The sequence below is a fragment of the Protopterus annectens genome, chromosome 8.part0 (assembly GCF_019279795.1).
Source record: "Protopterus annectens isolate FY-2018-M chromosome 8.part0, PAN1.0, whole genome shotgun sequence".
NCBI lineage: Eukaryota > Metazoa > Chordata > Ceratodontiformes > Protopteridae > Protopterus > Protopterus annectens.
The window spans coordinates 1,890,727,219-1,890,740,360 of record NC_056741.1 but is presented as its reverse complement, the minus strand read 5'-3'; the positions used below and the strand labels follow the sequence as shown (position 1 = coordinate 1,890,740,360).

The 13,142-nt window shown below is 47.9% G+C and overlaps 1 protein-coding gene across 1 annotated transcript in view; it reads left to right on the top strand.

Moving 5' to 3' along the window:
• Positions 1 to 13,142, top strand: part of PLEKHG4 (pleckstrin homology and RhoGEF domain containing G4) — a 3,374,045-nt gene that overhangs the window by 543,711 nt on the left and 2,817,192 nt on the right. Inside the window, exon 5 of the mRNA XM_044079537.1 lies at positions 3,312 to 3,435. Within this exon, the coding sequence (XP_043935472.1) occupies positions 3,312 to 3,435 (124 nt within the window). The remainder of the gene's footprint in view (positions 1 to 3,311; positions 3,436 to 13,142) is intronic.

The following is a 13,142-nucleotide window of genomic DNA, read 5'->3' as shown; positions in this document are numbered from 1 at the left end:
CTTTGATCTCTCAACCTCTTAGGGCAAGAATCAGGAGAAAGTGTGAAAGGCTCAGAATCATGGGCAAATTTTAAGCTTTATTCTTGTCACCAAAGCAATGGATGAAGGTAAAATAGTTCACACCACATTACTTTGACCCGGCCAAGCTATTTGACACAATGCCCTACTCAGGTGTATTACAAAAGATGAATAATCTAGGAGCAAACACATCACTAGCTGGATTGCCAACCTGCTCACAGGCTGCAGGAGACCAAAGTAGGGGATGAGACCAGTCATCAATGGAGTCCCCGGGGTTTAGTGCTGAGACTTCAGTTTGGCACATACATCTCAAAAGTAAAAGGAAATATCAAAGGGCTGTGGCCAACTAAGTTTGAGATGACTGCAAGCTAGGAGAAGTTATTGCATCTCCAAATGACAACCATCATGCAAGAATGTTTGTCCCAAACGATAACTGGTGCCAGAATCATGAATTGAAACTAAACTCCAAAAAATACATTATCGTATCATTTGGGAAGTCATCTACTCCAGGGAACTGCCAAATTGACAATACCCCTGAGAACTGACCCAGTTGTTTGAGATTTGGGAACTTGTGTGTACAGTGACCTAACTTTTGACCAGCATGTGCCCAGAGTCATAAAGTCTTTCTGTATTCCACAGCTTATAAACAAATTGATTGTGACTAGATCTAGAGATGTTATTGTCCCCCATTACAAAGCCGTTATTAGGTCAATCATTTTGTATAATGCCCACTTTGGCACATATCTGTCCAGACCCATGCAACAGTTGGAATACCCACAGAGAATACCTTACTAAAAGCATACAAGTTCTAAGCAATAAGTCTTGCATGGACCACCTCAAAGATTTATCACTATACTCAGTATCCTACAGAGTGCTTAGCGGTAACCTGTGTCTGGCATGCAAGGCAGCCTCTGACTTATTACTGATGGACCTACTGAACATCAGCAAGTCAAATGGCATCAGAGATACTCAGTCCAGGTATATAAACTGAATGTTGTGGAGAGATGGATATATATCACAAAGGCTACCACTGTTCCAGAACAGACTGTCCATTCAAGTAAAGCAAAGCTCATCCCTGTCCATATTCAAATGCAGCTTGGATCTAAGGATGGGTAATAGAAAATGTATTTCAGGATTGCCCCTTGTGCCACTAATGGATAGCGACAGTTCCTAAATGCTGCATCCCTTACATGGGTTCCCTCAAATTATCTCAGGTATGATCAGTTATTCTCCCTAGGGCTAATATGCAATTATCAGCCATGGGATAGGTAAGACCAATCAAGAAATGTTAATTCAAGCACCAAACAGGAAATTGGCTAAGCTTATAGTGTCCTCCAAATGTCCAAATGAACCTATATTGTGGTAGTAAACACTTTTTTAAAAAATTGCCCTTTTTAGATCACTAAGTGCCCTTCTCAACCCCCACCCCCAGCCTTCAACAGTTTCCGGCGCCTCTGCCATAATCACCATCTGATGAAGTCTCCTTTGGAGCCATCCAGGAAATCCTCAAGCAAAGGGGTGGTTGGTCTACCAATAACTTTCTCCAAGGGGAATTTGTATTCCTGGAAGCCTTTGGGTTTGGCTCATCTACCTCCTGGATAACTCCATCTGCAGATGATGTCATTGATTTGATCTCTAGGCAGTCGTGGAAGGAACCTGACACTGTTGAGCCGAACCCAAAAGACCAAGGAGGATCCTGGCACCACCAAAAGGAAGAGAATTTTGGAGCAAAGGAATACCAGTAGATACCATGGTCATAGCAGCAGCCACAAAGAAGGAACTTACAGAACAGAATTCATCTGTGCAGAGAGTCCAGAGAGTTGGACAGATTTGGAAAGTGTGTATATGCTTCAGTGACCTTTGCAGTCAGGTCAGTGAACTATTTGGCACACTTCACCAGACGTCAGAGGGACTTGATTAAAGAACTTTTCAAATCCCTCTGTGGGAGCATTACTTCTGTATGACATAGAGCTCTATTGCCTCACGGCTGGTTACCCTGCAGTCCATCACAAATTCGTCCATGAGGCTCCTTTTACATGCGACTGAATGTACCTCAAGGGCGTTGGGTTCAGGCATTTCCATTAGGAGACATGCCTGGATGCACCTGTGTGATTTTGTGGAGCCCTTCAAGTCCTCCTTCGTCTGTGCTCCCTTTGATGGAAATTCTTTGTTTGGCCCTAAAGTTAAAGAAACACTTTTCAGGTATGAGCAAGATGGTAATACCCAGTCTGCAGTGGGCATACATTTTTCAGCTCTTCAGAGAACCTGCTCTAGGAATCAACGAGGTGGTTGAAAAATGTGGTTCAGAAAGTCCAAAGGTCCTTTCCATGATCCATATGGAGATAGTTCTCCCAGGGACAGAGGGGGGATCTCTAATGGGAGATGCCGCTCACATGACAAAGGAGGCCTGCAGATCCAGGAGTCCAGAGATTCTTTCTCTGACTGACCCTACCAGCACTCTTGACAGGAGGCCTGATTGTCCACCTCTGGAGACGGTTGGGGGGTCCTCTGTTCCTGTACTAGAGAGCCAGGCTAGATATTACAAAAGATACGTGGGTGCAGAGGACCATTTCCAGAGGTTATACAATACCCTTTTCTCTACCCCCCTTCAACAGTAAACAAAATGTCCAGTGTTCCACCTAGTCAGAGGAAAGCAGCAGATCTAGAAATAAAAAAGCTGCAAGAAAAAAGTCACCCGAGAGGTCCCCTTAGACCATAAAAAGTCCAGAACCTATTGAAGGTTCTTTTAGTGCCAAAGAAAACGTTGGACTGGGTACCAATTTTGAATCTCAGCAATCTGAACAAATGACTTCAGTATACAAAGTTCCGGATGGTCACAGTTCAGTCCATTTTTGCCATTCCTGCACAAGGATGACTGGATGTTTTCAATCGATTTTCAGGATGCGTACTATCACATAATAATGAACAGATGATCTAGGAGATGCCCACACTTCTGGAGGAGCTCTAGAGTTTCCACTATCCATGAGCTATAAAAAGCGTCTGAGTTGGATCCAAGGGTCAGATCTGAACCCAATTGTTAAGGAAGAATGAAAATGGACAACACGAGAGGAACGTTATGGTGAGTAAGTTTTTTGCATTTACAGATTAAAATACGTTTCTTCTTTTGCCTGTCATGAGAAAGTACTTACAGCTTACATGATGTGTCTAAGTTACTAGCTGCATAATGTGTGTTATCCTGCATATATAAAATTTCATAGAACTTAAAGGGAAAAAAATGGCAACAAGTAAATAGCTAACAAATAACAAATGGAAACATTTATTTTTATTTCTAGGAACCAGAGACAGAAGTGGACGTGCTGTCGTAATAATCTCTACAAAGAATCCAATTTGGCTGAGTCCACATTGTAATTGCTGTGACCTTGTTCATTTACTCTTGTATTTCTCCAGTATTATCAGGTATGTTACAGGGGAGAAAGATATTTATTGACATATGCAGAAAGGCTGTAGAAGGGCAGAGGAGCAAACTGATACCTGCCAGGATACGAAATTTGGCAGTCTGCTGAACCACCTTTACATATACCTTCTTCAAGATTAAACTGCATTTGTGTCGTAGGTTGTAATGTTGAAAATTAACAGTCACTGCAGTAGTCTGTGTGTGTTTTATAAGTGACAGTGTGTTACTGATTAATTTATTACAATACTAACACATCACTACACTCTTCATTTGTTGCACAGGCTCTTAACTTAATGTTGAACATTAAGATGTTATGTAGTCCTATCTCGCCTACATTCTTACCCGTGGGTTCGGAGCCGATACTCGGCCAAACTTTTCTAGCTTGAAGTCTTCTATTGGCTGGGCTAAGCAAGTATCTCATGGTGCACTGCTCCATATCCCCAGATCTCGTTTGCCGCTTGTGTAGCTCGGACGTGGTCTTGCTCTTGGCTGTGGCGAAGTACCTTTTTTTTCTTGTCTTGAGAAACTTTATTGCTCTGAAACAAAAAGCTATTTTCATAGCTATTCTCCTTAGTGTTGTTTAGCATTTTGGTAGTGTGCGTGTTTGTGGTATCCCGATAACTGTTCCCTCGGGCTAGGCCCGTTTCAGTTAGAGGACATAGTCCTTTCCTTCTGTCTGTCAAACTGTTTAAATTAGAGGTTTGATTGTCGGTTTTCCAACCCTTGTAGTCATTAACCATTTTAGTTAGAGGTTTTTGGCATAGTTGGTCTCAGTGTGTATCTCTAGAGTGTGTCTGCGTTTTCAACCTTGTCTGATTCCCGCGTTTTTGTGGTGTTGAGTGTCTGTGAGTTTTTCCTGTCAGATTTCTCTTAGGTCGCGTTGTTGGGTTTTGTCTGGTGATTATGTCTAAAGACTCCAAAGAGCACAAACCTTCCAGTTTCAAAAAGTGCTCAAAATGTGGGTACAAAATGTCCATCATCGATGGGCATTCTATTTGTGTCTATTGCCTGGGAGCCATTCATCTGCAGGAATCCTGCAGTTTTTGCCATGCATTCAGTCCTAGATTGCTCCAAGAGAGAAAAAATAAGCTAATCCTAAAGGGACTTTTGAAAACCTCTTTTCAAGAGGTCTTAGATTCTTCTCCCAGCGCTAAGTCTAAATCATGTAAGTCTAAAAAGAGATCTCAGGCTCCATCAGTTTCATCGGAGCCTCCAGAGAAATTCACTAAAATTGCATCGACCTCCTCGGCTCTACTCCTAAAGGGACTTTTGAAACCCTCTTTCGAAGAGGTCTTAGATTCTCCCAGCGCTAAGTCTAAATCATCTAAGTCTAAAAGGAGATCTCAGGCTCCATCAGTTTCATCGGAGCCGCCAGAGAAATTCACTAAAATTGCATCAACCTCCTTGGCTCCACTGTCCTCGGGGCCGCAGGAAGTGTCGGTGGTGATGGAACCGGCGTCGGCTCCGGTTATATTGGAACCACTTCGGAGCCGATCGCCCGGTCTCAGACCAGCTTCTCCTGAGATGAGATCTCGATCTCCCTCCCTGTCCTCCAAATCCTCCAGAACCCCTTCGGATATGGATGTTGATAGGATGGTCCAGAGGCTCCTCCTGTCACCGGTTTTGGCAAAAGTGTTTTCGGCTCCGGCCCATTCGGCTCCAGAGCCCGTCCCGACCCCTGCTTCGACCATTCCTCCTCCGAGCGCATCTCTGTCTTCGGAGCCAGAGTGTTCCGCGCCGTATGATGTTGCTAGTCCGGTTCCGATGGCCCCTCCGGCTCCATCGATGCCGACATCGGATCCGACCCCATCGGCACTGTCCTCGGGGTTCAGGACGCGGGATTCTTCAGTCGGGCCCAAGGGGGACATCTCGGGACATATTTCTGTTCTGAGCCTCCCTCTCAGTGCATCGGCTCGGGGAATTCTGACTCCCGTTTTGGTCTCGGAGGCTGGCCGGTCCTCGGACTCTGGGGGACCAGCCTTCGAGGCCATGCGGATTGCGCTGGCCAGATAGTCAGCTACATCAGGCGGATCGGTCACTCTGTCCCCTACCACTCTGGTGAGAGCCTCTGACCATCACCTATCCAGGGACAGCAGAGTACCAAGGCCTAGGGATACCCCCACCAGTGGTCCCCAACTTTCTGAGGGCCATTCAGACTTCGTGCCTGAGGAGCCCCCTAGAAAGAAGACGTGCAAGAGGAAGCACATTGACTCCCAGGATGAGTCCCTCACTTCTGATACTGACCTCGAGGAATCGGAGGGGTCCCCCAAGTCATCCTCTGATGATGTTTCCTTCTCCGACATCCTGGAGATACTGAAGCAAAGAGGTGACTGGCTGTCCAAAACCCCTTCCGAGGAGGAGTCGGTCTTCCTTAAGGCCTTTGGTGCTCAGCCCTCCGCCTCCTGGGTGTCCCCACCCTTCGATGAGCTCCTTGATTTAATTTGTCGAAGGGTGGGTGAAACCCTGATTCTGTGGAGCCTGTACCCAGTTGCCGCAACAAGTTTCTTTCTGCTCCCCAGGGTAAGGAGTTCTTGTCCAAAGGAGTCCCTGTAGATGCCATGGTGGTGGCGGCGGCCACTCAGAAGGAAGTAGCAGAGACCTCTTCCTCCGTCCATCCTCCTAACAAGGAGTCTAGGACCATGGACCAGTACGGGAAGCGTACCCTCTCGTCAGCAACCTTTACCTTACAGTCGCTGAACTATCTGTCTCATTTCATTCGGCTCCAGAGAGATCTCCTCAAGGAGTTAGGAGATACTCTTGCAGGTAACATCCCTGAGGCGGTGGCCCAGACGGTTAATGCCCAGGTGTCTACCCTCAACTCCATTGTCAACTCCTCCATGCAGCTCATTTCGTATGCAGCCGAGGAAGCGAGTAGGGCAGCAAGCTCAGGAGTCGCCCTTAGGAGGCAAGCCTGGCTGCGCCTGTGTCACTTTGCGGAGGCCTTCAAGTCTTCCTTCACTGATGCCCCCTTTGACGGTTCTTCCTTGTTCGGAACCAAAGTGAAAGACACCCTCACCAGGTGCAAGCAAGAGGGAAAGACCCTGTCTGCTGTAGGGGTCCGTTTTTCCCTTCCTTCTAGGCCTTATCCCAAGGCCCAGCTGGGTGGGAAGATGTGGATCAAGAATTCAATTCACAGACGTTTTTTCCTGCTGCACAAGGTGAGTCCCCCTCCAGAGGCAGAGGAGGGGGAGGTTATTCAGGGAGACGCTGCCCTAGAGGCAGAGAGGGCCCCCGCAATTCGGGAGACCACGATTCCTTTCGCGGCTCTCCCTACTCTCGTTCCTGAGGGAGTGCCCGGCTGTGCTTATCCGGAGCCAGTCAGGGGTTGAATTTTGTTATATATTAGGAAGCCTGGAAAAGCATCACCCAGGACTGATGGGTATTACGAATAATTTCCGGAGGTTACCTCATTCCGTTCATATAAGACCCCCCCATCAATCAGAAATATCCCAGACGTTCCACCCAGTCAAAGGGATCAAGCAGCCTTAGAGGTTTCAAAGCTGCTAGAAGAAGGAGCCATCCAGAGTGTCCCCTCAGACCAGATCGGATTAAGGACTTAAGATTCTTTTTGGTGCCGAAAAGAACAGGGGACCTGAGACCCATATTAGATCTCAGCCAACTAAACAACTATGTATAGATGCCCAAGTTCAGTATGGTCACACTACAATCGATTCTCCCATTGTTGGGAGAGGAGGTATGGATGTGCTCCATCGACCTCAAGGATGCTTACTACCATGTAAAGATGGACAGGGCCTCCAGGAGTCACCTACGCTTCCGGCTGGGAGCCAGTCATTTCCAATTTTGAGGACTGCCCTTTGGTCTCACCACAGCCCCCAGGGTGTTCACCAAATGTATGGCAGTGGTGACGGCTCACTTGAGACGTCAGGGATTCCAGGTGTTTCCGTATCTGGACGACTGGCTCCTTACTGCCCCCACCAGGCATCAGCTAGTCCAAACCAGGGATTCTACCATCACTCTTTGTCAACAGTTGGGCATAACACTAAATTGGGAAAAATCTGCCTTGTTGCCCTCGCAGCGTGTCACCTTTATAGGCGCAAAATTAGATACCATTCAAATGCGAGCATTTTTAATGCAGGAGAGGATCAGAATCTTACAACAGCAAATACACATCCTGATGCCCATGAGGAAAGCGAAGGCGAGATGGGTTCTCCAACTTCTGGGGACCATGGCAGTAACAATCATGTTGGTCCCTCTAGCGAGATTGCACATGAGACTTCTCCAATGGCTTCTCTTTGTTCAATGGTCTCTCCAAAAATTTCCACTTTCTCACCCCATTTTACTCACGGATAGATGCAAACAGGACCTCAGTTGGTGGCTTCGCACCAACAATTTGGACGGGGGAAGACCCTTCATCCCACCCACTCCGGTTGCCACAGTGACCACGGATGCCTCCCAGATGGGGTGGGGTGGGGTGGGGGGCATTATCTTGGCAGGACAGTCCAAGGCACGTAGCAAGATCACGAGATACATCTGCATATCAACGTCCTAGAGATGAGAGCAGTGCTACTTGCGTTGCAGGCACTTCAGAGTTTTCTACCTCTAGGGACGATTGCAATACACTCAGACAACATGTCGGTAGTGTGGTATCTAAACAAGCAAGGGGGAACCACGTCTTACCCCCCTGTGCAGAGAGGTCATGTGAGTGTGGCAGTGGGCAGTAACTTCTCAACGTTTTCTGGTGGCAACGCACATTCTGGGGAAGTCCAACGTGATTGCGGACAGGCTAAGCAGAGCTATTCTGATGCCTTTCGAGTGGTCCCTGAATCATCTAGTTGCAGAACGAATCTTCAGCAGATGGGGGTCAGCCTTGCTGCGACCTTTTTGCCAGCCCCCTCAATGCCAAATGCAGCAACTACTTCACGCTGATCCCCCCCCCCACGGGGGGGGGGGTCACCCAGGGATGCTCTGGTCCACGATTGGCCCTCTGGTCTGCTTTATGCTTTCCCTCCATTTCCCTTGCTGTCAAAGGTAATTCAGAAAGCGCAATCCTTGGGAAGCAGAATGTTCTGATTGCTCTACACTGGCCTCGTCAAGTCTGGTTCCCCTTTTTTTAACCATACATTGTGGACACTCCTTGGATTCTGGACCCTCAACCAGATTTACTGACACACACGTCGGGACAGTTCCACCCCTCTCTGATGACCCGGTTGACAGCCTGGCTGCTCCACTTCCGTCGTTAGTTAGGCTTCATGAATTTTCACCGGAAGTGTTTCACATTTTATCTTCCCCTCATAAGTCATCTACTAGGAAGATTTATTCCAGCAAATGGAAGAGGTTTTCTATTTGGGCGCATACCCAAGGCATTGATTCATACACATCTCCATTTGCTTCAGTCTTGGAGTTTTTGTCTATGCTCTTCCATCAGGGTTCCGCATCAGCTACCATCAAAGTTCAATTGGCTGCGATCTCTAATTTTCATGTGGCTAATGAGCCTAGTCTTATGGCTCATGGACTCTGCAAGGCTTTCCTGAAGGGTACTCTGTTAATCTGTCCCCCGGTCTCCGAACCTATCATGCCCTGGGATCTCAAGTTTGTCCTACAAACCCTTACTTCACCACCTTTCGAGCCTGCAGCTACCTGTGAATTGAACTTCTTGACCTGGAAAACAGCCTTCTTAATAGCAATCACCTCAGGAAGGCGAGTTTCAGAAATTCAAGCCCTCTCTATTAAACCCCCATACTTAATCTTCCATAAGGACAGGGTTTCTCTTAGACCGTACCCTTCCTTTCTTCCTAAAGTGGCTTCCGTGTCTAATCTTAATCAATCCGTTGAGTTGCCTGTATGCTTTCCGCAATTTTCAAACAAGGCAGAATTTAAATTCCATCAATTGGATGTACATAGACAGTTACGCTTCTGTCTGCACCGAACAAAAGATATCCGGAAGTCAGATTTATTTATTTATTTCAGTTTGATTACCGGGGATGTCCACTGGGCTTTGGGGCCCGTTTTCAGTGGAGGCCCGGAGAGAAAAGCTCCACAAAAACAACAAACAATATTGATTACAAATCAACTTTTTGTCTCCTTTGCGGACAACAAACTTGGGTCCCCGGTTTCCAGGGTCACCATATCCAGATGGATATCTAATTGCATCTCATTCTCCTACCAAGCGGGAGGAAAAGATCTGCCATTTCCGGTCAAGGCTCACTGTACTCGGGCTGTTTCTACATCTACAGCCTACCAGGCCAGGTTGTCAATGGATGATATATGTGCTGCAGCTACTTGTGCTTCTTCTCACACATTTGTTTCTCATTACAAATTGGACGTGGTTTCTAGGGGCAGGTCGTCCTTTGGCTCCACAGTACTCGGGAGTATTTTCCAATGAGCCACCCAGGGTGTAGGTGCTAGGGACGCTGTCCCACGGGTAAGAATGTAGGCGAGATAGGACTACATAACATCAGAAAGTTATGTACTCACCATAACGTTGGATTATGTAGTCCATCTCGCCTCATATTCTTACTTACCCTCCCGCCTTCCCCCTTCCTGGAGGATCTGGAGGTTAGGGTTTTTTATGTACAGTGTTCCCTTTACTTCAGCTTGTTCTTTTTATCTGGATGTTGTGTATGCATGGGGTATGTATGAGTTTCGCAGCAAACTAGATCTGGGGATATGGAGCAGTGCACCATGGGATACCTGCTTAGCCCAGCCAATAGAAGACTTCGAGCTAGAATAGTTTGGCCGAGTCAGAGCCGATATTCGGCTCCGAACCCACGGGTAAGAATGTGAGGCGAGAGGGACTACATACATCGAACGTTATGGTGAGTACATAACTTCCTGTTCTCATAGATGAATATCAATTTGCACAAAACAGTGCTGAAGTATTAATAATTAAAAGTATGTAATAAAAGATGTGAGAGTGTTCAATCTCGCCGTTTGTTCTTACACCTGGGTCCGGAGCCGATCCTCGGCTCCGTGTCGGCCGCTTGGCAAGCTCTGCATCGAGAAGAAGCTCGAGACCAACCTAACTCCCACAATCCCCCTCTGCTTTTACCTCAGATCTAGTTTGCCGCTGCAGCGTTCGCATCAGTTTGATGAGCTCGAGCAACCTTAAGCTAAGATTTATAATTTTCTTATATTTCTTCTAAATTTTTTTCTAAAAAATTGTCTTTAAGTGACTGTGTGTGTGTGTTAGTAGTGTTTCGAGGAATTCTCGGTTCCATATAAAGTCTTTTATATACTTTATTAGAGTTTTCCCTCGGGGCCTACCCCACCCTTTTACTTGGATTGACTACTGGATTGACTTTTACAGGATTTGACAATAAGTTTCTGGATTAGACAAAATTACTGGACTTGACATAATTTTGACTTTTTCTCTGTTAGCTGTACATAAAATTGTGACATGTCTGAGAAAGCTAAGTCTGGCTTTAAACGCTACCAATGTGGGCAGAAGATGTCAGTGACTGATAATCATAGTTCCTGCGTCTACTGTCTTGGCCCTCTCCATCTGCAAGAAGACTGCTCAATATGTCATTCTTTCAGTGGAAGGGTCATGACAGATAGGCGCAGGAAACTTATGGATAGGGGTCTTCTAAAACCTACTTTTCAAGAGGCTCTGGATGCATCAGACCAGACATCCAAATCCTCGAAGGAATCGAAGATGTTGGAGCCCAGGTCATCGGCTCCGAGCTCTTCAGTTAAAGTTCGATCACCGGTTCCACAGACTTCGGGGCCGAGTGTTGAACTGTTGTCAGTTTCCGAGCCTCGAGTCTTGGAACCGGTGACGGAGCTCCCTCCCCCGGCACTGTTGAGGTCGGCTCCGTCTTCGATTCCTTCGACGCGCTCTTCCAGGCTAGACCGTGTGGTGCAGAAATTAATGGAGAATACGGCCTTATCCAAGCTCATCTCTGTCTCCTCCCAGTTGGTGTCGAGACTCGAAGGCCTTCCCTTATCTCCACCTGTTCCTCCTCCGAAACCTATCCAGTCTTCGGAGCCGGAAGAGGCTGATCTGGTGATTGTGGAACCCTCGGTGCCAGAACCGTCTTTCTCTCGGTCGGCTCCGTTCACCTCGACTCCGTCGGATCCGGTACCGGAGTCTCGGAGCCGAAGATCCATCCTTGGATCTGGGACTGAGAGTCGGACCGATGTTTCGGTTCCGACGCTCCCTCTCGGGGCCTTGGCATGGATCGACTCGGCTCCGTCCTCGGGGTCGATACCTTCGGTGCCTGTCTCGGGGATTCTTCCGATTTCCTCGGAACCGGGAGATACCTCGACTCGGGACCCGGGGGCCTTCGACCTCATGAGGAAGGTGTTGTCTACCCAGACAACCACATCAGCAGAAACAGCTTCTCCTTCCCATAAAGGACCGTTATCCTCCTCTGCACCCACGGCTACATCTAAGCGTTGAGCACCTGTGTCTCAGCCACCCCTGGAGGGTGCCCCCTCTTCCTCGGAGGCTTCTTCGGATGCCCCCCCCGAGGAAGTTCCGAGGAAAAGATTGTGTAAGAGGAGACACTTAGATTCTCCACAAGAATCATTGACATCGGACACTGTCTTGGATGAGTCAGAAGGGTCCCCAAAGTCACCCTCAGAGGATGTCTCTTTTTCTGACATCCTGGAGATCCTAAAGCAGAGAGGTGATTGGCAATTCCTCCCCCCTTCTGAGGATGAGTCAGTCTTGCTGAAGGCATTCGGTGCTCGCCCTTCCTCCTCCTGGGTCACTCCGCCCTTCGATGAGTTGATGGAGCTGATTGCTCGAAGGGCGTGGGAGACGCCTGACACGGTGGAGCCAGTCCCTAGAAAGCCTAACAAGTATATTACTGCCCCTCAGGATAAGGCTTATCTGACAAAGGGAGTGCCAGTGGATGCTATGGTGGTGGCAGCGGCCGCGAAAAAGGAGATGTCTGAATCTTCCTCACCTGTCCATCCGCCTAACAGAGATTCTAGGACTATGGGCAGGTATGGGAAGCGCATTTTTAGTTCAGCGGCTTTTTCTATGCGATCCCTGAACTATTTGACCCACTTCACACGGCTACAGAGGGATCTAATCAAAGAGTTGGGAGATACCCTCCAGGGTACTACAGATGCTGCTGTTTCAGAAAAGGTTACAGCACATCTCAATACCCTTACATCTATTGCAAACTCGTCCATGAGGCTGATCTCATACGCAGCCGAAGGATCAAGTAGGGCAGCAGCTTCAGCGATTGCTCTTCGTAGACAATCCTGGATGCGCTTATGTTCATTTGCGGAAGCCTTCAAGTCTTCCTTTACTAACGCCCCATTTGATGGTGCCACTCTCTTTGGCCCCAAAGTAAAGGAGACTCTTACCCGGTGTGAGCAAGAAGGAAAGACTCTGTCTGCTGTCGGAGTCCGTTTTTCCACCCCATCCAGACCGTACCCCAAAGGGCAACGTGGTGGAAAAATGTGGTTTCGAAAACCCCAAGGCTCTTTCCCAGGCACACAGGGTGATGCCCCCCTAGAGGCAGAGGAGGGGGCAGAGGTGGAAGACGCCGCCCTGGCGGCAGAGGCGGTCCGCAAAACCAAGGTGACAGGGATACAACCCCTGGGAAACCTTTCCAGCACTCCTGAGAGGAGGCCCGACTGTCCTGCTCTGGAGGCAGTCGGGGTCGCTTAGCTTTATACCCTCAGGCCTGGCAAAATCTTACATCAGACAATTGGGTAAAAAGCGTTGTTACCAGAGGCTACAGAATACCCTTCCTATTGCCCCCAATTCCGAAGAAAAGACTCCCAGATG